Source organism: Pseudochaenichthys georgianus, chromosome 10, assembly GCF_902827115.2.
Source record: "Pseudochaenichthys georgianus chromosome 10, fPseGeo1.2, whole genome shotgun sequence".
Taxonomy (NCBI): Eukaryota; Metazoa; Chordata; class Actinopteri; order Perciformes; family Channichthyidae; genus Pseudochaenichthys; species Pseudochaenichthys georgianus.
Window position 1 is genome coordinate 13,702,076 of NC_047512.1, and position 27,977 is coordinate 13,730,052.

The following is a 27,977-nucleotide window of genomic DNA, read 5'->3' on the forward strand; positions in this document are numbered from 1 at the left end:
GAGAGTCAACCCATATTCTGGAGAGAGAGGTTCTCAGTCAGATTACGGAGGAAAATGTCCTCGTAAAGCACCCGCTCAACATGGGGCTCATAATAAAACTAAACCCTGCGCGCCACGGCGTGCGGAGAGTATTGGTTATTATGTAATGCGTAGTGGCACTACACCCGACTTTTCTAGTGCGGGACGCGCCTACGGGTGCTGTCCTTTCACGGAAGGTGGTCACCACGGACGCATGTCAGACAGGCTGATAGGGTATTTACGAAGGTCGCCCGGTGAGAGGTCTCTAGAGCAGAGACCTCCAGCGGGCGCACGTAAATTACCCGGAGCATTTAGCGGTGTTCCCCACCCTAAAACACTTACTGCCTTCTCTCAGAGGACACCATGTCCTCGTGAGGACAGACAACACGATACCGTGTATGAACCACCAAGGGAGGTTGCGTGGTCCCCAGTCACACACACTGGCACACAAACTGATCCCTTGGAGCGGCAGACGTCTCCTCTCTCTGAGTGCGACACAGGTACCGGGAGTGATGCACCTCTGGACAGAACTACTGTCCAGAGGTGCACCACTCTATACAGACTGGAGTCCACATCTAAGGATCGTGAGTCCGCTGTGGGTGCGTTACGGCGGAGCCGCGTTAAATCTGTTCGCATAAAGAAAAATGCTCAATGACAGCTGTTCTCTTTAATGCACGATTTAAACGCACTGTTAGGCGGGGACGCACTCGTACACGATTGACCTCCGGGTCCTCTGTACGCGTTCCCACCCCTGGCTCTGTTACCCCCAACTCTGGCCAGAGTAAAGGAGCAACGCCACACACTTATCCTGATGGCTCCGCCCTAGCCCGCAACGTACGGGCTGGCGGAGATATATCAGCTGTTGTGCGGGCAGCCATGGCAGCCCCCACCACGCAGGGACAGATTGTCTCAGGCAGGGGGGGCGATCCTTCACCCACGCCCAGAGTGCGGGGCACTATGGGCCTGACCCGTGAGTGGTACAATCTGAATACAGTGGGACTCCCTCAGAAGGTGATAAACACTATTCAGAGTGCGAGAGCTTCCTCCACCAGGTCTCTTTACGACTGTAAGTGGAGGGTGTTTGAGGAGTGGTGCCTTCAAGAAGGACACATCTCTTTTCAATGTCCTGTCGGACTGTCGGGTGATTTTATCATTCCTACAGGACTTGATCGATAAACACAGAGCTTTCTCCACGATCAAGGTGTACCTGGCTGCTATTGCTGCATGCCATGTGGGCTTTGAGGGTAAGACGGCTAGCCAACATCCTTTGGTTTGCCGTTTTATGAAGGGAGCTCGCAGGCTCCTCCCTGTTTCCAGGTCGCTGGTGCCCTTATGGGACCTGGCAGTGGTTTTAAATGGGCTCAAAATGACCCCATTTGAACCCCTGGAAGGAGTTGACATGAAACATCTGTCACTCAAGACAGTGTTGTTACTGGCCCTGGCATCCGCCAAGCGGGTCAGTGATATCCATGCACTGTCTGTACATCCCTCATGCACTCAGTTCGCCCCAGGGCAAACGAGAGTGTTGTTGAAACCCAACCCTGCCTTTACACCAAAGGTGGTTGGTTCGTGTACCCCAAGTGACATTGAGGCATTTCCTCCACAGCTGGTTTCCTCCGGGGAGCAGCAGCAGGATCTATTGTGTCCAGTCCGGGCTTTACACACATATATGGACAGATCAAAAGAGCTTCGTCTTAATGACCAACTCTTCGTGTCCTGGGCTAACCCTCACAAGGGTAAGCCTGTTACTAAGCAACGGCTCTCCCACTGGATTGTGGAGGCAATTGCTTTGGCCTATACGAGTCAGAATTTGCAATCACCTTCGGGTCTGCGGGCTCACTCGACTCGGGACCTGGCTACATCCTGGGCTTTGTTCAAGGGTGTTTCCATCCAAGACATATGTGCAGCGGCGAGCTGGTCCTCACCGCTCACTTTTGTCCGCTTTTACAGGCTAGACGTCTCCGCTCCAAGCGTGGCCCGAGCAGTGCTGGGCACCTTGTTGAGTCGGGACTCTACCTGTTAAATTCTGGTTGATCGGTGATTTTCGAGAAAAGCTCATCTGGCAATACGGGAGCTACAATATCCCATAGTGAGACATCGAACGGAGTGTTATGAATGAGAACTATAGGTTACTTACGTAACCCCAGCACTCAGAGTAACATGAAGTGAGATGTCTCACCAGACAGCCCTCCTTGCTATGGTGAAGCGAGAAGAGGTGCTTATTTTGAATGACGCATGCGTTGTGGCGCAAGCTACTTATAGGGGGTGATTTCCCTGACGCTGACGTCAAGATCACCAGCCAATCAGGATTGGCGTAATGAGATTGATGCTTCTGTTTGCTCCGCGATGAGGCGCATCCCATAGTGAGACATCTCACTTCATGTTACTCTGAGACTGTGGTTACGTAAGTAACCTATAGTTTTATTTTTGAAGTTGATTTTATTTTGCTTGACTTAGTTTTTTTTTCTTTTAAACTCATAGTTTTGCTTTATTCTGAGAAAGTGTTGCTTTATCTTTATGATACAAAACTAATCCCATACCTCGAGGGCCGTACCAAATTGTCTCGTGGGCCGCAGGTTCCCCACCCCTGCCCTAAAGGGTAACATTTATTTATATTTTTGTTGTTATGCTGGCTGACGTACGTTGTGCGTTACATTTCTTGGATTTTTTATCAGTTTGTCACTGTGTTAATTTGCAGAAATAAATCATGCAAACCAATAACTCTTGTTTCTCGTTGAATCAGATAAGGACCTAGGTAGAGATACCAGTATTCAGCTTGACTTGTTTATTTGTGAGATGCTTCTGAAAAGGTGCAGTGACTTCATGGTACGAGTGCTCCTTCTGTTTCCTCTTTTTTGCTACAAGTTCTTTTGTCCCTATGACTGGAATGTAGGTCACCTCTAGTCACAGTGGCTGGGTCACATATAATAAAAGGGACACAAGATTGAAGTTTTATTATTTATATCCTGGAAATTGGTTTCATGAGGGCAGATGCTATCTCTGCTAAAGGCAAGGGAAGACTGAAAGGGAAGAAAATTATTCTTCCCCCACATTTTATGACTGTTAACATTTTATAAGGTTTCAAATGTCTTTTTGTACATTTCTTCAACAGCGGCGTTTTAATAAATGTGCTGTAAATATGAACAAGAATGGTAAACAGTGGATTTTTTTTAAAGCCACCTATTTTTTTGCAACACATGTCAAACGTTGCACTCTCTGCAGTTTACAATGAAAACAATGAGAAATATGTTTTATTTTCAGAGTGCCATTGAAGAGCGACCCAGCTGCATACAGTATATTATGGGAATTCTGTGTACGTGAAAAATTTCCAGATGTATACTTGATAATCAAGAGCTGCTAAGAGTCGTGAAATCGCCCCAAAATGCACTGCAACTCTTCAGAAGCCTGCAAGGATGACTGTTGGATAAAGTGAGGTCGAATGTTTTTAAGATACATTAAAAAACTATTTAATCATTTTGATTTGCAATAAAACAAAGAAATTAATACATTTAGTTGAAGAGGTTCTGTTGATTTACATTTTGGGTAAACAATTTTCATTCAATGGTCGCTTGGACTGTCAAGACTAATACAGTCATGTGATGCAGAGACTCAACATCATTGTTCATTTAGTAGGCAGTACGCAGAACATACTGTACAGTACGTTTATATTCATTTCAGTCTGTCTCTGGCTCGCTCAAAGTTTAAAGCTGACTTCTGACAAAACTTGAACCTCTCAACATTATGTTTTACCTTTAAAGTTAAAATAAGAGAAAAGCCTGTGTTTGCTGTGGACTGCCAACAACAACAACAACAACAACACTCTGATAGATAAGCGTCTAGTGCTTTTATATGGTGGGGGAAACTCTCAACAATTGATGTGCTCATCTCACAATATAATGTAGTGTGAAATACAGCTTGGTGTTAGAAGTCATGCTGCGTTATGTAGGAAATAAACTAGTTAGCCAGACATCTTTGCATCTTAGATTGCTGCAGATAAACCTGCAAAGTTTAATCGATTCACTATTTATTCTGAATCTTTGTTTTTTGAGAACAAATGAGATGTAATAAGATAACAGGGAACCTTCACATGGACATTTATATTCATGATACAGTTCCCATCTCTTGAAATATAGCAAGATAGCCAGGAAAAGGTACGAATCAGGAAGAAGGTGGAAAACAAAAAGGTATGTGAGACGAGAGGAAGAGGAAATAAAGAAGAAAACTCACAGCTTTCAAGCTGCATTGTACAGGTCTGAATGTCCATTGGGAAATTCTTCAAGTCCATAGGGCAGGACAGAACAAGAGTCAGCCTGAGATAGAAAAAACAGATTGGAAGAGAAAAGAGGAGCAAAAAGGGTTGTCAAAAGGCAGGAAAAGGAAAAGACACAAGGTAAAAAGATGGGTTAACATATTCCAGTGAAGTAAATCAGTGCCAAGCTGTTTTTGTTTTTAAAATAGGAGTAATGCGTTATGTGTATAATTCAAAAAGAGTAGAATGGGAAACATATTGAGTTGCTCTACCATTTGATTCCTAGCAGCACCAAAGTAATGGCAAAGTAATTGGCGTAGGCATCCCTACATTTATTTGTTGTGGTGTTGATGCATTAATTTCATTTCATTTCAAACCTTTATTTAACCAGATTGGTCCCATTGAGATCATAGATCTCTTTTTCAAGGGAGACCTGCAAAAAAAAAATTAAGCCTTCAAAAAATCCTCAGTACAGAGAGAGGGAGCTATTTAGGAGTCTGTTCGGGGGGAAAGTGTGTAATTACCTGCTGTAATGCATCGCCCAGAGGCGAGACAAGAGCTGCGAGCAGTATACACAAAGGCACCCATTTGCTACTGTGTTATGATGACACAATATCCTTCACCAGCTCAAGAACAAACTACAAATACCCAAGTGATTCATTATCCTAGCACTGGATTAATTGTGTCATGGATTTAATCCACACAAAGATGTTTGATCCATAATTACCAAACATAGTTGGTAACCGAATCTAGAGCATGCAGTACATCAGTGGAATGAGGTTGTTGTTATTTGTATTTGCAACAGGATTCATGTATTATGTCTTGTTCCCAAAGCAAGAGAGATATAATAAGTTCTGTTAACTCAAAATAAAATAATATATATAATATTAGCTTTGAAAACCTCTTGAGACCCGGAAGGAAATGATTATAATTATTATTGTTCTTTAAATCATTTCGTAGAGTAATTAAGTTAAGAGTTATTGGGAAGTTGGAAATGGCTGATGAATGTATAATGTTATGTATTCATGTTGGACAATCAATATCAGGTCAAACTTTTTACATAATATGGTAATATTAAGATTTGGCATGATTTAGTAATACTAAATACAATTTTATTTTTACCACATTCTCACCTGATTGAATATGGAAAACAATGTTAACACATATTAAAAAATCTGCTCTTCTGCCTGCCTCTCTTTCCTCTGTTCTCCTGACAGCTCAATGTCGAGCTCTCCTTCAATAATCTTTTTATCCAAATATTTACGGCCCCTGGTCCAAGGAAAGAAACATTTGGATAGTGTCAGGAGGATTAAAAAAACAAAACAAGAAAAGCACTCACAAGGGGGCTTCCATAAAGGTGTACAATTACTGATCTTATCAACAAAATTACCAGTCTAGACCTAAAACAATATGTTACACTTGATTTCATCCCTGAAAAGTGCAAATACTAAGGATGCTCAACCAATTGTTTGCACATTTTTATGTCCTAGTGTTGGTTTGGTTACATTTCCAATATTAATCAGTTTAAAGTTGCAATATTATAATTATTGTGAGATACAAGCAGGAACTACAAAGGTGAGATTTCCTCCCACGGTATGTTAGGATTTCTACAAGCCAATTGTACAAAATGACAGTCATTTAACAAACAGACTTTGAGGTCACACACTTGCCACTTCACATTTACATCTCCTGTATCCAAGCCTTCACCCGTTCAGCATTTCGTTGACCTGCGGAAGGTGCAGTGGGGCTTCTGTGATTGGCAATTCAATTGTTGAAATAATTCTGGTCACGAGGGATTTGCACTACTTTCCTCACTTTATTTGACAGAAATTATCCCAAAAAGAGCCCTCTAAAATAACACAAACCGATTTTATTCCTACTTTAGTCACTAGTTTCATGTTGGTCTTATACATTAAAATGCAGACATATTTAAAAGCTTAGCAATATTTGTCATAGTGGCTTCAAAAGCAGGTTTACACAAATGTTAATTGAACATTTTCCCCGGAGCCTTTCTGAGTAAAACAATCATATGTATACCGAAGCAGTTAGATGAATGATGGATATGCAGTTTTTGACACTTCATACAGCAGCTACATCTTATCTTTAGTTACCTAATGCTGTACAGAACGCTGCCATCTTGGAAAATCCGTAGCAGCTTGTTATCAGTGGTGACCTCGTGGAAATTGGCTCCTTTCTCATTTGCAAAGAATAAATCAGGTTTCCAGATAGAGTCCAACATGGATGGATCCAGGTCCAGGGAGTCGTCTGGGTATTCGCTGTACGCCAGACGAGGGTCGTTCCAATTTTGCCGTAGAAATACATTAAGCCTGTAATCCTGTGGAAGAACGTATACCATCAGTGATGTTGCAGTACACACAGACAGCTTAGAAGTGGATCTTTCTGTGCATTTCCGATGTTCTGTTACTGCTCAAGATTGGAGTCCTTTCTATCTGACCATACATTTAAGATGACTGAAGCTGTTATACTCAAAGATAAAACCATGATGGAACTTTGAAAATCCCCCTTACTACGATGGAATATCACCTTTAAGTCTAAATATACAAAAACTGTGCAATGATATAATTCATACAATACAGAAATACACTCTGACATTGCAGCACCATGATAAGTCCACAATTAAAAGTTATTGTAGGAAGATTTGAAACTAACTAATGTTTTTCAAGATTTTTTATCTGAGTTTCTAATACAGTGAGGAAGTACTTCAAAACGCAGATACAACAATGTTTACATATCTCCCGATGACATTGACTGGTGTAAGCACTAGAGTTATGACAGATGATTCATATTTGTAGTGTAACCCTCAGTGGTTCAGAATAATAAAGGCATTACTCTCTTTGAAAAGCCCATGCATGAACATATTCATAACTGATTGAATGATGGTGTACTGTTTGTTGGAGCATTGCATCCATGAGCTGCTGGTGAGCAGAGGGTTGGCAATGCAAGCAATGTGAGGGACAACCCTGCCCGCAGCCAGCATACATGAGTAATTCAATTAGAATTCTAATCTCTGCAATTAATTCAGAATTCATCTTTGGGCTTTACACATCGTTTCCTCTCTTGCTCGTTCACTTCATTGCTCAGAATAAAAAGCATGCTTCACCAGCGCGTGCATTGACATCATTAGAGTTGTCGTTCTGTGGGTTGTCCTGCTGGAGGTCTGACCCTCTGAGCCTCCCTCAGACGCCCTTAAACAGTTCTCTACTGTATTGTGCTGACCCAGCAGCCATAACGCTGTAAACGCAGACTGGAGGACAGCCTTTTTCTCCCTGAACCCCTCGTCCTCTCTCCCATACCCCCTTTCATCCATTTGATCAATTTTTCATTTTAATTGCGGAGTGGACAGTTCATTATCTGCATGTCAGTGACCCATTGGTCTCTGAAGGTTGCACTGTTATGCTCCAGGAAACACAGATATGAGAGAATGGCTAAAGCACTGAGTGGATTAGCAAAGAAGTTGGAAAGAAAGAGGAGGTGCTAAATACAGTTAAAAAAAGTACAAACCATTATCCTTTCTTTTAGAAGAAAACACATTTGTCCGTCTAACATATGTTAAGCATTTGAAATCTCTTTGGTTTTCTTACCATTGTAGTTTCTGTGATTGACCCAAAGCTGTTGATGAAGATATTACAGGTGACATTCACAGCTGGGCCTGGGGAAACAAAGAACAAGACTGAATGTATACAAGTTTTCCATCAGAGGGGATTCATGAGATTATAAAATTACCTTTTATATTTTACTTCTCCTTTTTGCTTTTTACCATTTAGATCAGATTCATTGTTATTTTCATCCTAAGCAGTCATTTTGGCTGAACATGTTGCTGTTGAAGAGCCTGTTCATTAAATGCACCAGTTTTTTCAAGCATTTATTGAAGGGTAATTAATTACATCCAAAATAAATCTCTGACATTAACTGAAACCAACATTTCAAGAAGATGATTCATATTTAAATGACAGATAACTTTTGGATTTGTTCAAAGGAAGGTTGTAGAGATCCATCTTCCCGCATTCTGATAAAATCATTAGTTTACAGCACTGACATTACGTTATTGAAATAAAATGATTATGCTACTCATTTACCAGATTCGACCAAAACAATGAACTTTTCCCTACTAAAGTGCTTTCATGGCCAGAACACAGATTTTCCTTCTGTGAGGTCCTCCTTCCCAGTAGGGCACGGAGGGAGAGATGTTAGTATAATATGCGGCGTGAGGTAGTAGGGACAGGTGCGTGCTGGAGCTCTGAGACGATGGGAAGTCAGTTTTTGTCGTTTGGCTCATTGGTTTTGCCTACTCATCAACACTTCAGCAGTTGGAGCAGCAGCTGTGACAGCTCATGCAGGCGATGAAGATACTTTGTTATCCTTGGCGTACAATTGCTTTTAAAATGTTCAATTGTCAAAAATCATACCGCTCCTTGGTCGTAACTTTGCCAAATCCAAACTCAAAGCAAAGACCTAATCTAATCAATAGAGATTCAATAACTTACAGAGTATAACATTATCCATCACGTTTAAGTTCAGCTGAAATCGCATTTAATCATGATTCTTTTTGTCAATAAATCAAGTCAAATTGTGTTTTGGATAAATTGTTTTCATCATGTTTAATGTGCAACAACTAATAAGCTATCTAAGCTTAAAACTATACAAAGCAAAACTAAGAAGCACCATCAGGGAACTGAAATATATATATCATTTTCAATTCCCTTCTGGTTTGTAATTTTTCTAAAAAAGACACAGGCATTTGGCTGCAGTTCAGCTGATTTTATCCCAATGTCAGACTTTAAAATCCCCTAACACTTGTGCTAGTACAAACAAGTAGCAATTCCTTTACTGGTTTAAAAAACATTACCAGTAAACATGCTTCAGGCAGCAATTATATTTCCTTCAGAACATAATTGGGAGACAGGGTTGCAGGGTGCTTGTGCTGCGTAGTATAATATATTATGTCTCTTAATTAAGCCAACATCAAACAACAAAGTATCTAATTAACAGTTTGTGGTGACGGCCAGCTGTTAGGTTGATAAGTTCTGTGTAAAATCCAAACATGCTGAAAATGTGGACAAGCTGATGCAATATTTATGTCCTGGAAAGCTAGAAATCTTAGAAAAATATAAACCTTTCTGACAAAAAAGTATACAGCACATACACTTGAGAATGGTCAGATGTTGAGATTTTGAAGCCCAGATCCACTGGTCTTTTTTTTTCTAGTGCTTGTGGTGCTATGGATTTGATTTTCTTCATGGCTACTGTGAGGGCATGTTCTCTACCTTTGAAGTTGGGTCTGATGCGAGCATCATATCCTGATGTTCTCCCCATGAGCTTGTCCAGGAAGTCAGAAGGCGACAGCTGTGGTCCTGCCCTGGTGGGGGGCTTTATCTCCTCCTTACAGGAGCTCAGTCTGACCCAGGGAGGGAGAGAGAGTGGGAAAAATAAGAAGACAAAGAAAAGGGAGAAGATTTGAGAAACAGCAGAGGGTTGTGCGTATATATGAGAGGTATAGGGGGTGGTGGTAAATAAAACAATGAGAATCCAACGAGTGAGGAGCCAACAGCAATAACCAAGTCAGTCATCAGCAAAAAATACCCAGCGGTGGGTGAGGAAATGAGTGTGAAAAATGACGATGGATGGCTTGCCTCGGCTGGCAACAAAAATATTACCTATTTCACATCATGTCTGACACTTATTGGTTGTTAGGCCCTAACTACAGAGAAGCAAAAGAGAAGCAGAGGTAAACTTGTCTGTCTCCTGTGCTTCCCACGGCTCGTGGCTTAGCTGGCGTAAGGCCTGACAGATTGATGACTCAATTGTAATGCTCTGAATGTCACACCGGGGGGAGGAAGGAGTTGATAGAAGCTCCAGTGAGGCTCAGGAGCCACTGCAAGGGATAATCAACAGGCCACAGTGAAGGTAGAGAGGGGAAGTGAGACGGAAAGAAGACTGGGGCAATGAGAAAAATGTTCTATATGGTTTATAATGAATGTGATTTCTCACCAGCCCCTGCTGTAGCACAGCTGATTGCACCACATGCTTTTGATACAATTGTTAACAGTTCACGATCTGTCATGATCTGTAGTTCCCCAGTACAGATGGCTGGTTCAGTCCCCTCCGAGGCACAGATTTGCTGGTGCCCTGTGCTCTTACAGTACGAGTGTGCAGCCACTGATCCACCCAATTTTACAGCCTCTTAGCTGTATTTAAAGTCATATAAACCACATTGTCAGGGGCTTCAGGATCGGGGACTTTAAGGAGGGTATTTTTGGGACGTCAAGCAGCAGCTTTTATTTAACTCTTGAGTGCAACATTGAACTTATTCATAACTTACAATTTCAACGTTTATAGGGATGTTGAGCCTGCTGCACAGCTGACATCAACCAACTTAATAATAATAATACATGGGATTTTTATAGCGCTTTTCCTAATGCTCAAAGACATTTTACATAAAATCAGTTTGATACCTGAGTATGGTAAGCATGTACTGTACCATGTTTACGTACTATACAAATAAAATGTAACTGCCATACATCCCAAAAGTTATCATCGCTGAAGGCACATCTACTGTATGGCTGAAAAATAACAAAAGCATCCAGCACTTTGTTGATTTTCCCAGAGGAGCAGAGCACATAGCTGGTCCTTTCTAACATTATAAAGCTCAATTCTCATCGGTCCCCTGACTCCACTCCACTGCTTCCAGCCAAAGTCCACTAGCTGTACAGTGTATTGGTCCTCCTTTCATGCCCCTCTCTCTCTTCCACTCACACAGTAACACACTCAAACAGGTACACAGGGAGATGGATTGATGCGCAGGCTCATACGCTCTCAGTAAGCCATTGATAACAAACTGGCTGTCTTGAGGTTAGGTTTTTTTGACGGATCAACACAAAACAATAAAACATCTTGTTTGGTCTCAAGTGTGATTTTCTCTGACATGCAGTCACAAGCTCTCAGGGAAAAATGATTGTGACCATAAACTGTGTAGTTTTGAAGATATATTAAAAGAAAAAGAACAGGGGCCTCATTTATAAAGGGATATACGCTCAAAAAATGGCGTAGGCCAGTTTCTACGCAATGTTTGCGATTTATAAAATACTAACTTGACGGGGAAATGTGCGGTCCTCCACGCAAACTCTAACCCATGCGTACGCACTAAGCACAACAACGAGATGGACGAGAAACTGCGACACCCAGGGCCGCCTTAATGCACGGGCTGACCTGGGCTGAGTAACTTGACGTCACAGCAGGCATAACAACAGCCTGTGTTTCTCGTGAGTGTTTTCCCCGGGAAACAAACACAATACACACAAACGCAAAAATACACAAACACACACGTATACACACACACACACTCGCGAGCTTCCCCCAGACCAGTAATCCAAACGAAAATATCTTCCCTCCGTAGTATTTTGATCATTTGCTCCGCTAATCAATCAGATTGATGGATTCCAGAGATTTTTCTCAAACATGATGACTCCGAAACAGTCAGTGGGCATCACTTAACAGCCAATCAGAATGAGAATATGTTTCACATGTGACTTATTCAAATTGCGAGTGATTGAGTGACAGATGAAGGTTGTTTAGGAGAAAAAGTTTGAGAAGAAAAAGTTTGAGAGTGGCGCTCGGGAAAGGAAATGGTTGAGGGAAAAGGAGTTTCAAGACAAGCAGCTATTACAAAAAATTCCGAAGCTTACAGGTTATTTTAAACCTGTAGGCCAGGATGAGGAGGAAGGACAGATGAGTTCTGTACCGAGCAGTAGCGGTGCCGGCCGCGGGGCCTCGGAGCCAAGTAGGCCGTCTGGTTCTGATAGCGATAGAGTAGCGGGAGAGGCCATAGACTGGTTGAGACGCACAGGCTGCAGTGGAGACGCTGCGCACAGCTGATCGACAGCTGGAACAAAAACCACCAAATACAAAAACATAATTCAGATCCAGTCGTCATGACTCCACTCCGGAGGGATTCCCCGATCACTTCTTACAGTTTCTCATCAAGGGGGTGTCTCCTGTCAACGGTACAAACACACTGCCTGAGGAAGGCTATAGCCGCGTTCACACTGCGGTACTTTTCCCACAAAGGTTCATGCGAACTTAGTTCATGCGAACTCTTTAGTTCGCATGAACTAAGTACAGATCGCGTTCACACCGGAAAAAGTCCATGGGGGTGGATTAGGCAAATGAAGCCGCTGACGTCACTTCTTCTTCTGCTTTGGGTTTACTGGCAGGCCGCAACCCACTTCACGGCGTATACTGCCGCCCAAAGTCCCCGACCGGAAGTCCCCGGAGTTGGGGTCTGGCTTCAGTAGAAGCTGCTGGGAGTCCCAGCAGCTTCTACTGAAGCCTTCCGAGTAAATCGCCAGAACGCCGACACCTCCGCATCTCCACCGCTCCCATGTTTTATTTTGTGTTGCCATAAGTTAGTCTCTCTGCGTTTCTGCGCTGGGCTAATGCTAATGCTAATGCGAGGATAATAAAATGGCGGCTTCACAAAACTTTTTGGGAGTTTTACGGGGCGTGGTTTGCAATTCGCCCAGCCAATCAGGAATATAGCTCTTTTCTCAAAAAAGAGCCGCTCGAAAGTCCCTGCTCTCTAGCAGGGACTTTCGAGGGGGTAAAAAGGTTCGCATGAACTACTTTTAGTACCGGCTCTTTTTGGTGTGAACGCGATCATGAACTAAGTTCGCATGAACCTTTGTGGGAAAAGTACCGCAGTGTGAACGCGGCTTATGTGTATGTTTTTTGTCATTAACCTTTTTCGGGCCATTTATTTATTTATTTTGGTGATGATCCGACCTCCATGCTGCTACTCTGGTTCAAACTGCATCCACCAAACAATATGATTTATCTCCACCTCCCCAAAATAACCCAAATCTGACACGATGTGAGATGTTTCTTTTAGCTGTTTTGTGGTCATTTCCTGCTATCTTCTTCATAAAGTCAGTCAGAATGAATGAATGAATGGGCGTTTCTTTGACTATTTATAGGCAAATATGGGAGTTACGTGAAGCCCGCAAAAGCGGCACCGCATTTCGAGTCGGTTGTGATTTATAAAGGGAAACTGGCATAGGAAGTGCTGTACGCACTTTCCTCGCCGGTGCGCAATGTTTGGTGAATCGAAAAATGTCTGTACCTATTTTTTGGATTTCTACTACAAGCAACCTTCCCACGTGAATCCTACGCACGGCGTTATAAATGAGTCCCCAGGTCTGTAGCACAACAAGGATTCAAGCAAAGATTTGTGAACGCATCAGCACAGCCTGCTGATGACTGAGCTGCATTATGACATTTATGGTGTCAAAATCATAAAGGGAGTTCACTTTAGTCAAATCATCATTCTTACAAATGCATGCATAGCAAGTCTAACCCATAAGGCAAGGTTCATATCTATTATGTACTACATTCTTCATGAGTCAGAGCTTGAAGTCAAAACTGCTGGTGAAATGCAGCCTTGGTCTGTGGAGCTGTCTGTATGAGTAATTTCTTGTTGATGCAAATTCACAGTGATGAAACAACAGTATGATATTCCTCAGCTGTAGAAATACAACACCTATGCGCTCTTGATACTGATTCAACACAAGCATATGGAATGCATTTACTTACATGATCAGATATGGTCCTAACATGTAATACACAACATTTCCATTGAGGCCTTCTTTTATTGTTTCTAAGTCACAACTGTTCTTGGGTCCAATGACAACATTCTTTACCTTTGGAGCGTTTTGTTTTGTTAAAAAATGAACAAAACGTATATATGTTTAATTTCTTAAACATGTGGGAAAAAAGACACATTTAGGAACATTTTTGCAAAATTATCCCATTTATCTTTGGGACGGTTCCAGAAGTGACTGAAATATTTTCTTTCTCATTTTCTGAACTTAAAGAACAATAAAAAAATGTTGCAGATGCCATTCAGAGTGTGATCATTGTTTATGTGAACTCACTGTGGAGAGGTCTACAGCTAAACTATTCACCCTGCATTGTGGGAGGGGCTGAGGATTTCTGCTTTCCCTCAGGCCTTACATCACCTCTCGATCAGACGCCATGCATTTTTAATTGGACTCCTCACTATTGTGCGAGGTGTCATCAATGCTTCAACGACAGCTATCTTATAACCCTGAATATGTGAAAGAAGAAACCGCCTCAATCAAAATACTTATTATCTCAAGATGTACGTACCAACCCAACTGTTTGAAATAAAACAGGTTGTTAAAAAAAATGTACATCTGCTTTTTTGGTAGACAAAATACTAGGGTTGAGTTTCTAGTGACTTTAAAACTACAAGTGTAACTGCAAGTGGTTCCTCCACCCTTCAAAGCTAAAGTATGTGGTTCTTTGTCTGAGTGATTCAATTATTAAGATGCTTTGCTGACATTTAATGAGCCTGACCTTTTACTTCTCCCTACTTCCCTTTTAATTTTAGCATTTTGTGCCAGACTGCTGTCGAGAATACGGAACAAGCCTTCCTTTCTTTCATCCCACTATGGAGCACGTTTTGGCTGTCACTTTTGTTAATGAGTAACTTTATTTGGCTTTGACAGCAAAGATGAGTCAATGCTGAAATACGGAGATGGTTATGTATATGTTTAATTCAAACAGCTGTTCTGAAATGATTTTGTCTTCTGTGAAGTTTCAGTATGCCGGCTAAAACTACTATACTGTTTTCTCTCTGAGGACAGGCCTAAATAGACATTAAACAAAATTGTTTTAATCTTGGCACACTTTGCGGGTGATCAGGCACATTTCTATTCTGGACGCAGTTTGTATGGCAGTTGTTCATCATCCTGTGCTCACATACACTAAAACCTGTGCACTCTACAGCTATGAGAGTGAAACACTGTCAGCAAATCAACCACGGGAAGCCACTGTATGAGCAACTCATCTGAAAAGCTGCATTTGATTACCGTTCCACCCCACCTGGCTTTAGGCAAACATTTCAGTCAGCCATTTATTTTAATCAAAGTATGTGTACACATGACCAATGGTTCAGGCAAACAGCATGTTGGCAATTTCTGCAAACATGGATGCATGACCATGGTTGCTTCACTTTTTAAATGTCTCCTCACAGAAAAAAATCTCCCTCATCAACAGCCAGTTTTGGTCCAAAGCCATTGTGAGAAATATCGTTTATAATTATAAGGTGTTAATTAAGCATGAGCAATTTGGAAATATAATTGCGATTATTTTGCCTGATATTCCAATTATAATTTCTGCGTTATTCACATTTTCATTGAAAACATATTAAAATCTTCTTATTTTTAAGAGGATATTTAATGAAGATTTTTTTTCTTAATTCTGTAGAACATAATTTAAAAATGAATTTCTGCAGCACCTTATTACTTATTACCTTATTATTAGTTGTATTTTGACCATAGACTGTTTGACACTAATTTAGCCTTCAAGAAGTTTGAAACCTCCTTGGATTAAAATGATACACCGCTCCATATGTTGCAAATTAGACACAATTACTTTTTACAATGTTAATCCATAATAGTTGGCTAGAGAGAACTAATCAGGGGCTGATACTTGACACACTACAGCATATTATATTTAGCCCAAACCTTTAGTGCCAGACAAGAAACACACATTTCTGTGATTGTTTTGAGTGGTGGTATTGGTTTTAAACTATGGGGTGTTTGTAGAATCGTCCAATATAATTATGCTTCCTGCCGTTATTGGCCTGGTGCAGCTTGTTTGAGATGCATGTTCAGATCCAGTTATGACATAAAGATGCAAAAAGGGTAAATGCATAATTTCACCAATTTATCATTAATAAAATCGTGCCAATAAGCTCCGGCAAAGAATGAGAAGCAGCACAACTGCTACCCATTTCCAGCGTACTGCATCATTTAGTTACAGGGAATATATAACCATAGTTAAAGAAAGGAAGCTGGAGCTGTCATTCTGTATACATTACACATGCCTCAAATGTATGAGGACATACATGGACTGGGTTGAGTGTGTGGGGAGGCGGGGTCAGTGAGACACCATCATTTATTTTAATCTACAAAATTCTCTGCTTCCTTTTTCAATCATCTCACAACATAAAGCCATGGTACGGTGCTTGCCTTTTTTAGATGAAGATTCAAGACTTGTTTTTAGTTAGAAACAACAATAAGCATTGTGTCTGTTGGTTATTATCTCGTTCTGTTTAACCTCATTGAGCCTCTGATTGCGATGAATCCAATGAAAATGATCTCTAATTAGATGGGATTTTGCCCATGGAGTGAAAAAATATAATTTTTAATTTCATTAAAAAGCTGGTGATCAGAAAAGCACATCATATCACAGTATGGCTGTTCTATGGTTTCCTACAAGGAATCCCTCTGGGATATGAGGCCCATTAGACATCCGTGCATGAACCAACTAACTTTTTATTTCCATTAGGATAATGGGGAACAGAACAAAAGTGTGTTGAAACACATTTCTGTAATTTCCTACTTCTCCCATTGCTCTTGACATCCACTTGAGCCTTAGGTACAGTTTCACTCTCCAAAGGCTCTTATTTGGAGGTTGAGGGCTTTTGTGTTATGAACACACGTTTTTATCAGGACCCACCAAACCATATGAATGGACTCATATCAGGCCTTTTAAAATACATTCAACCACACCATGCTTCATGGTAATACATTGACATGTCATTTTTCTGTCTTCAAATGACCCATGCTACCCTTCTTCACATCTGATTGCCTATGGCTACTTTTCTTCCTTTTTGACCAATAGGCTCATTGGGGAATGGGATTTGAAGCACCTTGCAATTCACCCTTGCACATCTATCTTCAATGACATGACCACTGCCACTCCTGCACAGTGACACCTCTCCACGCATGGAAACATATAAACAGAGCTTCCTACAGTAGAAACCTTCTCAAGGAGCTTGGATAGCATCAAATAGAGAAATCACATCTGGATGTTGATAGAAAAATGGATCACAAGTTGAGGCTGAATGGGAATGAGGATGAAAACATACTTAAACCCAAAGGGATGCAGTGAGAAGGTGAAACGTTGAGAGAAATTACATAAGGAATCACTTAATGTATGTCAACAAAAAGTGAGAGTTCAGTAGGACCGAGGTGAAACGATGTGCAGATGAATTATTCAGTACAGAGGTCTACTTTCCAAGGCAGATTCCTCTAAATTGTTTCATGGTTTATGATGTCATGGGAGAAGCCTACAGGGAATACATGCATATTCAATCTACGGTAGATAAAATATTAGATGGATGGATTTGAAATGACTCTTGAATTTCAAACATATTTGCATATGACCTCTATCTGTCGAGCGATATCTGTGATTATGCAGGAGTTTGAGCAAAAGACTGTTAATGTATGGATTACAGTTACAAAAGGACAACGGGCTACATTCTGTTCTAATGCTTTTACTAAAGGATAGGGTTAACAATGCAAACAAAAGCCACGAAACAGCTGCAGTTGTTTAGCTAACGTAACTCCATAAAAACAATTCCCAGGGCCGTTTCATATGGCACCAGTACGGTAGGCTATGTGGAATCGATTGAAAATAAATCACTGCAGCCCCATGTTCAATGTAATGAGGCAACATGTCGGCCAGTGTAACGATGTGGCTCATTAATGTGTTTTTAATAATTCCTGGAAAACATTGGAGATCTATGATACAGAGGAATGCTACTCTAGGCTTTGGCCACTCGTGCAATACTGATATGTAGGATCAATGTTTGATTGCTTTGGTCTTTTCATGGTCTCTGTTATATGTTCAAGTGAAAATAAAAGATGTATATGTAAAATATTGTGTAGTAAATTGCTTCAGGAACCTTGTCACTATTTTTACACACCTCCGTTTATGTGTGGATCAAAGGGTTAGACATCTAAAAGCAGAGAAGAACAAAGATAGTTGGGGGTTTAAGATATCTCAAATAGTGGCCGAGGACTTATTCCCATTGGATATTGCTTACTTGGCTTGATTTAGATACCATCCCTGTCTTTGAACTTTTTCCATTCTTTTTTCAGTTATCTTTGATCTTTTGTTTTGTAGTAAAGCATAATTAGTTCAGCCATGAGCCAATGCTTATGGTAGACTCTACTGTTTTATTCTCTCTATGCAATCACCAGGGTTTAATGATCAAGATTAAACCATGCTAACGCTGAGAAAATCGCAACTCTCTGCCATTGCTCATGCGTTCTAATTTGTAATGCAATCTTTAATGTTGTGGGAGTGAGGCTTGACCTCTCTGGAGTACCCAGCAGAAATGATGTTTCTAGGCTTTTGGCACAGTAATGACGAGGGAAAAACGAGCTGCGGCTGCATGACAGATTTATGCTCACGATGGCTCATTTCTACTACGCTGAACTCCAACTACCACCTTGGGCTTTTCCCATGCAACCTAAACTAAACTCTGGCACTCACAATACATCCTGGTCTAGTGACTTAAAATTCCTATTTGTATGAAATATAATATCCTTTCCTTATGAACAATTTCTTCTGAGTTTCTGTGCGATTAAAACTGAAGGAAACGGTTCTAAACTTTCTCCAGTCCCTAATGGCTACTTCTGCTGTCATAACGTCACAGGAGAATACATTGTTCAACCCACACATCTAGCAATACTGCAAAAAAGATTCCTCATTTAAAAATCAAACATGGGAATATGAGGAACTGAATTTAAATGTATAACACAAACATGTGGGTATATCAGACCCATTATATTTTACTGTATGCTATTTAGATACAGGGATTGTGATAGTGTAATGATCGGACATATTGTCATTAACACTGCTGGCTGGTTGAATGCTGTTTTTAGTTTGATTGTACATCAATATTTAAAACTCACACTGGAGATGGATAAAGATGGTCTTTATTTGAGCTCAAACACTCCCAGAAGAGCAGGAAACAGAAACATTTAGTTTCCTGTTGTTCTCCTCTGATGTGCGGGACAAAAACATGATCACAAGCAAATCTGCTCATTTTGACTTCTTTAAGAAACAGAATGACCTTATTTTTATACTATTTTTTTACTCCACTCAACTGTGTAAAATGAGAATGGAGGAAAGCTGATTATCATAGTCAGCTTTCAACATTAACACCATTTTTATAAGCATTCCTTTAAATAACTGTCCCATCTCCTACTGGTCATACATATTACACATTGAGAGGGGATGTGTATTTATGGGGATATTAAGAGATCCCTGTTAGCTCTCCCCCAAAGCCAAATAAAAAACACAAAGGGTTTCTGACAGTCTCAGTTTAAACGGCAATATCTGTGACAAACCTGAGGAACTGACCTTTCCCCTCAAGGGAGATGAATCTATCCTCCTCAGACCTATACCCATCTTCCAGAAGTCTCTCCAAGCATCTCTATATTCAGGCCACCTTCTCAAAGATCTGATATCAGCACGAATTGCCTCCTGTCACTCTGAAACAGAGCTAGCAGGACATCTGATAGAGAGACTATACTGACTGCAGAAGATTGCTTTGATGCGTCTGCTTAGGGGCTCGAGATGGACGTAGCTTTATCCTGACACAGTCGTCAGCTCTTCACCACAAAAGGTTTGTTTAGTCATGTGGGCACTATAAAGCCCTACAATAATTTTGTTTTCCTGGATCAAACACAAAATACATCTAGATTCATGCAAATGTAATTGAACCTATATGTCTTGATCTCTCTTCTCATCATCTACAAGTACAGCACTTATTTTGCTTTAAGGTATCATTGCTGATGCAGTTCCATTAATGCTGCTGTTATGTGCCTTGCAGTGAGTTGAGATGTTCACATAGGGGGAATAAACACCATGATCAAAGCAGGATACTTGTCTCTCTCATCCTCTCCATGTAGTGAAGTTAAGTAATGAAATGCAGTGATTACACTTTGCAGAGTGTGAGCATTTTAGTTTATGGAAAAGGGGTGTCATCAGCTGTGTGTGCCTCCACATGTCTGCTCTGCCTCCCCCGCCCTCCTTCAGATTTAAAGGCCACTGGGAAATCTCTCCAGCTGGATTCTTACAGAAGTAGTCAACAGCGTGTGTACAGTGAACATATAATTAGAGGCTGTAGACTGCTTGACTGTGATGATTAATGTGTTCCATTTGCTAAATGCACCTATATGAATATGGATAGAGGTGTCAGCTCCCATCAGTCGCGGAATAAATCACATACTCTGATAGCATATGTTTGTTTTCCTGTTAACCACAGGTCATTCACAGCTGCCATCATCTATTTTTTCCATTACAGCTTTAAGCGGTTTATGTAATTTTTTATATGGTATTAGCCCTTGTTAGTCTTCCATAGTTTTGCATTTTCTCTGGCTACTCTCTTTCAGGTATTAACTGCTAATGGTTTCTGCATTTGGAGAAAATAGCTTAGTGGCTTTCTAATTTGACCCCGGGGAACTTGCCACTATAGCATTTACTGCATTAAAAGAGAGACCTGAAAAGCCAAAGGCCAGTTGGGGAGTCAGTGGCGCTTGGCTCCAGTAATGGTCCACCTGTGCCTTTTTAAACCAGAGAATAAAAGCTACTGGGGTTTTTCTGTCAATCTGTATAGATCGGTTTCAGCCCAGCAGAGTTAAAGCTGATTGTCATACAGAAATGGTTTCTGAATCTCTCACACGTGCACACACGCACCCTGCACTCTACATGACCCATATTTTGGACATGACAGTGGGGACAGAGGAAGTTGTAGGCATAGCCGCAAGCCTGTTTCGCTTGATCAAGCTGCTGGCTGGAACCAAAAGCGTGAGGACAAAGACACCATGGAGCTCGTCCACCAGGGACTTTCTGAATCAAACCCTTAAGGTATGCAGCCTAACAATGCTTTGTGAAATGCTCGGTCCTCTTCTGACTCGTGCTGCACATGTAGAATTGGTATATGTCTACAGGTAGAAGTTGCCTCCCTTACTGTTATGTTGATACATTTTCTAGTCTGTTAAAAAAAAGATTCTGTATCACTGGAATTCATTGACAGTTTGGAGGCAAGTGCTAGCTCAGCATACTGTATCTAAATCACTAAGGACTTCACCAGAATAAAACCAATCCAAATGAAGCCTAGGATGCAACACTTCCACTTATAGTTTCAATGTTAGCCACATGTGATCACATTTTCATTCACAATATTAATAATTAGAATTATGAAAAAATCCTAAAATAAATTCTGTTATTTTCTGCCGCTTATGTAATTTTGGCTAAATATAATTACTCAATAATCTTTGCAAGGTATAACATAAATGTGTTGTGTGTAAATGTACCAACTTCAGTTAATTAATAAGTGCATTATTTGGAAATAAAGGAACGAGGGGCACTATTTTCTGTGTTCTAAATGCAAGAAACCCTTGCCGGTTTTTGTATTGATCCTGCCTCGGAAAAACCCCCAATTACTGGTAACTGTCAGCTCTAATAAAGGGAAAAACATATTTGAAATGAAAATATTTTGAGCTACTTTGATGTTGAGATTTGTTTATGTTGGTGCGACGTTCCTTCTACTGAACATTAACCAGTTGCCATGTTTGTTGAATTTCACAGTATACAGTGTTTTGTAGTGATGCAACACTTCTTTCAAGGTGCTTACATCCACTACTTGCACACTGTTGTTAAGTGTTTTAAAACTACTGCTAAGATTAGGGATTTCACTGATGATCTGTTTAAAAGGATTAAGTTCCAGATTTTGTATAAGATTTTTTTTTAAGAGGTGGACATTGTGATCTGTATAGGCAAGTGCCTTCCTTATTTTTTAGCACAGTGGTAAAAAAACGTATTTGGCGTCATAAAAAGTAAATGGCTGATGTTCAGGTAATAACTTAAAGAGTTACAGCTGATTTAGATTAAAAATATCCTCGTATACACTATCGCATTCTGAAAATGCATTTACAGATTTCTGTCATTCAGAGATTCTTGTACACATTCACAAATCTTGCACACATACATATTGAGATTTGGTTTCATATCTTCCCTCACACATTTGCAATAATACCCCTGTACTCCATTGTGGAAAAGATAAGCAACCCCAGTACCAAAAGGGATTTGAATATCATTTTTTCTTGGTGTTATACGCCTTACACTGAAGACACATTTTATTAAGATGAAAAATGTTTCTAGAATAGCTGGAGGAATTGAAGCATGACCCAGCCATGACACATTTCTCGAGTTTACCACCCATTTATTGAAAGTCAAATATCCCTCCTCCAAAGAGAACGACAGGATTTGTACACACTATTTCTGGAAACAATGTGGGCGTCTTGTGAGGAAACACAGACAAATGGAGGGAGTCTCTGTGGTCAAGCACCAAAGTGAGAGAAAGAATACGTTCAGGACTCACACAGGGTCTGTTCACCCTGATACAGAGATCCAGCCCTGTTATGGATTGTTAGGAAGCCCTGAGTCTTTGTGTGGCCTGAGATAACCTATTATATTGCCATGCATGACTAATAGTGTGGACGTCACCAAATACAATAACACAATAAAATCAAGTCTTTTGAGAATCATAGTTGACATCCAAGTTGTGTCCTCCAAAGAGGAGGCAATAAAATGTCACATTGAATATTTCTCAACCGGGAAACTTTTAGTCAATGTGACTTTGAAATGTGACGTCATTGAGATTAGGCCAATGAATTATAACTATTACCTTGAAAGGACAATTTGAACTGTCCGATCAAATTTATTTTACTGCTAATGCAACACACAGCAATTATTCAGTTATTTTGCTTTTATTTATCTTGCATGGGGCAGTTCAAATATACATTTAATCAGCTGAACATCACCCTTTACTGTGGAGTTGCTTATCAACTACAGTTAAGTGGAACATGATAAACGCATTTTATCTAAACATTGATTCAACCTTGATCGTAATACATTGAAATAGTCCCGTTCAGACCTGTGTACAGAGGTACGTCAAAAGATGCCAAAAATGATTTACCCTTAAAAATAAAATGTGAATCTAAAAACTATGATCAGACAGGATTGCCACAATAACTCTATATACTATTCAGAAATCATTAGCAATTGTATATATATTTCTGCTATGTTTCCTATACATTTGGATACAATATAAAACGGTAAACATTACTCTTAATGAATAGCCTATCCTCAATGACCTGATTTGAACTAGGATGAATCTGTCCTCTCAGTGGAAGACAAATGCCTGGCAGGCCGTTGATTGAATCAAGTAAAGGACGTAGAGTTAATTAACAGCTCAGGATAAGATCTAATGGAGTCAGATGAATATGGCTCAGACTACTTTCTGAAACATTTCCTTCAAAGCCTGTCTACTTGTAATGTGTTAGGTATCCCATTGCCATTCATTTAATACAAATAGGTGTAAAGAGTTCTGCAATCAACCATTAGTCCTGTGAGGAGCTTATGTCAAATATGTTCCACTTTAATAAGGTTGATTGCACACTTGAGATACCATTTTTTATGAGAAAACTTTCTTTAAGATTTATAGTCCAACCTGCAACCTTTCAAAAGTAATTCTCAGTATGAAGCTGTGCAGCCCAAAATATCCTTGGGCTTTTTACCAATAACGTTCAAAGCTCAAACTACTAAATGTGTCTCTAACGAAAAACTTGGTTTGACTACTGTCAAGGTTTTCATTTTATGTTTTACTTGAGCACACTATGATATCATCAATACAGCGCTTGACCTGTCAAGGACAACCCGTCATCTCACTAATGGGGAGAAACGTTTTCTAGGAACCAGAGGTTAGAGCGTAAGGGATTTATGGAAGTACATTATCTGTGGTGTTTTACCCTTGAAGCAGCTTTGCACTGTGTATAAAATACAGTCACCTGCAGGCCACTTATGGCAAACAGCCCACTTATATCACAAAGTGTCAGATAATGGACACCCGCAGTAAGTCAAAGCATCAATTGGGAGTTACTTCAATGGAAACTGATGTTTGCAGTCCATATTGGATCTCTTTCTGTTACACCGGGTGCAGCTAAATGTCCATTATTAAAACATTCAATGGCATATGGTCGCACACGCCTCAAACACATAACGACACATTGATAATAAATGCATCTTTTCCTTACTGGCGGTGAAACTGTGATCACGCCTTTGATGCATGTAATTCTGTTTTTCCCTTAGTGGGCGGCCTCACATCAGAAACGAATTCATTCAGTGCGTAGAGGAATTACACCGGCTCTTGCATTGTATCCAACATGGACGACTCTCATTTCATGCTCCTTGGTAGAAGAGACCCCTTACTGCCGTTGTGTTATCTTACGAACACAGCTGTAATCCCCCTCAATGACCCTCTGGACCCCCTTTACCGCCCGACAATATCTGCTTTACTGGTCATGTGTGACCTCGGCTGCAATAAAACGGAGGAAGAGAGACGATTTGTTTGTGGTTTTGACTTTTATTTTCACTGAAGCTAGGACTTGGTGTTTTTATGAGCGACCTGGGTGTTACTTTGAGCCATCTTTGAGAGGAGGAGTGAACATGACAACATCTTTAACCGGTGAGATTTTACCTTACAATCATCAGATTTGCTCCTCAGCATATTAAATAATGTGCCATTCAAAAAAATGTTTAACTTCCAAGCAAATATGTTTTTTCATACACATTTTCCAATGTTATTTACCCCCCATCTTCTTTGTACAAGGTTGTTTATTCAAGTTAGGCAGCTCGTAGAACCTTAACATACTGACGGTACTTAAAAAGTGCAATGTATGAATTGAAAGATTATACTTTTAGTTGATTGCAGTCATTTAAAAAAGGATGTTGTACTGACAATAATGCAATTACAATTGACTGTTCGGATTATGATATTGCTCTACACTACTTATTAAAACATTAAATAATTCCTTAAACATATGAATGAATGAATCACAAAAATAGAGAGCGATTAATTTAGGCAAACACCCAATTAATGGCTACTTACGACACATTTAGATGTCTTACAAACAACTCAAAATGTCAAAATGATTGAGGATTTGGGTGAAGCGTACATTTTGACTTTAAGATCATGATTAACAAGTACAGTATGCTCCCCTACGGATAGCTTCTGCCTGCAGTATTTCTCTAATAAATTAGACCTCTGTAATTACTGATTTATTGCAGCATGGTCATTCTTAATGGTTCAGTTAATGGTTCAGTTTTGATTCAATTACATAGCAGAGCTTCAGTTTGACTTTACTGCTCACTGATTCTTTTGTCCAACCATATATTATGAGATCTGGTTTTTGTAGGACACACTTTTCCTTTCCACCAAGAGTGAAGTTGAATCCTTATGGACTGTATGATCAGACATAATGACATGATGAAGGGTTTCATAATGGTCCTCGACTTCATGTTCCTGATTTCAGAGCACATTATGACCTGCAGCAGTGCAGCTCAGAGTCAAAGTGCTGCTTTAGTCAATAAGTGGCCATTTCAATCCGTAGAAGAGGAGTGGAGCGGTCCACTTAATTTGCATTACATTACTACTGTGTCACATATCTTCCTACCTACATATGTATTACCTCAATATTGAATCAAACACCATGCTGGGTTGGTTTGATCTTGAGTGAAAGGTGTTGAAGCAAATAAAACATGTTTTTAGGCCCAACTGTGGTTTTATACCACCAGTGAAGCTACCTGAAGCTTGTGTAGCCAGACCAATGCAATTATTTTCTGACTATACTGTACCTGCTGTGACTAAAGGAAGTGCTGAAAAGTCTTTTTGCCAACAGTCAGTCTGACTTTAGAGTCTGTCCATTGTCAGAAGTGATAACAGACAAGCTTGCAGTGCTAATATAAAACCTTTGGTATGGGATTTCCTTCAGAGGTACACACATATGTGTCCAGAGCTTGTCAAATCCAAAGCCCATTCATACAAGACTGATCCAAGGATTTTGTTGTGTTTGATTAATTAACAAAGCCATGTGAGGTAGCCTACAGATATTTCAATTAGAACATTTAAATGGAATTTAAGTGGAATCCAAATACTACCCTAAAACACACCAGGCAGCAGCATAGTACCCTCACTGCAGTAAGTACATGTACATTTGTGTGCATGCTGCAGACATGTTGATGTATTTTAGAAATACATTCTTTGTAACACAGGTCAACATGCAGGTTTACAGAAATATGTTTACCGATTACTCTCTGGCTAAAATAAATCATCTATCCTACATTTCTAGTTTGGTCTCACTTTGCTGCAAAATCTAAATGGTTTAACCTGATTGCATATACACTTCATAAAGGCTCATTGCAGGCAGCACTCCGCATTGGATCTGCTGTGTTTTCTGCTTTTAAGCTCTAATTGTTCTATTTGGCTCTTTAGCGGCAACATATTCCACTTTATGTCTGACTGCTGTTCAGGGCACTCTCAATAATATACAATTAAAACCTTTTTTACTGAACACTAAGCTTTGCTGGCGAGAGCAATGGGAGGAAAAAGTAAAGTAACAGTCTATGAAACCAAAGCAATCAGCTAAAAGATGCTAAAAAGCTGGATTACATATACTTGCGGTTTGTAGGTAAAAGCAGTTTCTGGCTATGAGGTGATGCATTTTACTCATCACTTTTCTTTTTCCACTTGCACGTGTCAAGCAAGTGATTTTCATGAAGCACAAAAACACATTTGATTTGATCCTCTATGAATAAATACCTGAAGGGTTTTGGTGGTTCCCTGCATGATCAATAGACAGTGTTGCATTTGAATGCTCTTCCAGCTGAACATCAGCTGGCTTCGTATCTGTGGGGATTAGAAGTTTACCCTGAGTTGATGGCAGTCGGTTACACTTCATGATGCATTTATTATTCAGTGGCTCGGGGTGTTGATTTAGGCTGGCAGCTGAGGCATGGCAACGACTCATGGTTCAGATAAGGCAAAGAATAGGCAAGGAGGGACACCCATTTCTTTCCATGTTGAAAATAACATCTTTGGTGAGACTCTACATAAAAGAATAGATGATAACAACTCTTTTAAAATGTGTTTGAAGGGGTTGTCATGTATTTGATACAAGAAGAAAATGGAAATGTCGTTTTGTTCGATTAAAATGGGAAGCGGCCATCAGTCACATGTCTCAGCCCGAGATGTCCCCCCAACACTGAAGGCCCAGGCAGACTGCTAAGACCATCAGTAGGCTGTCACCTCCGCCAAATATCCAAACACAAATCTAACGTCCACTGAAGCAATGGGCAGGTCTGTGTTAGACATCGCTTTCTTGACAGGTTTTTAAATGTAACTTCATAGGTAAATGGGCTCTCAGTAAATCCCTGTTTTTTATTAAAAGTTGCTTATGACAAACACTTTCAGTGACTTCCCTGTGAAAATTATACCATCCTTTGACAATGAGCAGAAAAAAAGACTTGTCTTTGACAGGATACAATTAAATCTTCAATGGAATTTAAAGCTTACCAGCGCATATTTATTTGTTTATCTTTTGATGAATTTTCTTTGTATCCTATTCCCTAGTTTTCTTATTTCAATACTAAGTATACCACGACGAACGAAGCTGAGAACGAACCGTCTGTTTGACTCTTGTCACCAGCTTGGATCTCATTTTTTAGTCATTAACTCATGTAAACATCCCATCTGTCCTTCGTTCTCGCTTCCTTTTTGTCAGAACTCCTCGCTGCTCTTGTCTGTGTATCAGTCGAGTGCACTGGGATTTCCTGTGTGTTTTTGGAAAGGATAAAAGAGCCCTAAAAGTGTTTGTGACAGTCGTAGTCAAGGTGAAATCTGGGTGAGTTTTGGTTTAAACTTTTATGACACCGCTGTGTGCAAAAAACTAAACAAATCAACCTCTGCATG

The 27,977-nt window shown here is 40.2% G+C and overlaps 1 protein-coding gene across 2 annotated transcripts in view; it reads right to left on the minus strand.

Moving 5' to 3' along the window:
* Positions 1-27,977, minus strand: part of glra4a (glycine receptor, alpha 4a) — a 57,874-nt gene that overhangs the window by 24,114 nt on the left and 5,783 nt on the right. For both annotated transcript variants that reach the window (XM_034093687.2, XM_034093686.2), the window contains exons 2-5: positions 9,553-9,683; positions 7,870-7,937; positions 6,379-6,602; positions 4,246-4,328 (exon numbers count right to left, since the gene is read on the minus strand). In XM_034093687.2, coding sequence (XP_033949578.1) covers positions 4,246-4,328; positions 6,379-6,602; positions 7,870-7,937; positions 9,553-9,683 — 506 coding nt within the window. The remainder of the gene's footprint in view (positions 1-4,245; positions 4,329-6,378; positions 6,603-7,869; positions 7,938-9,552; positions 9,684-27,977) is intronic.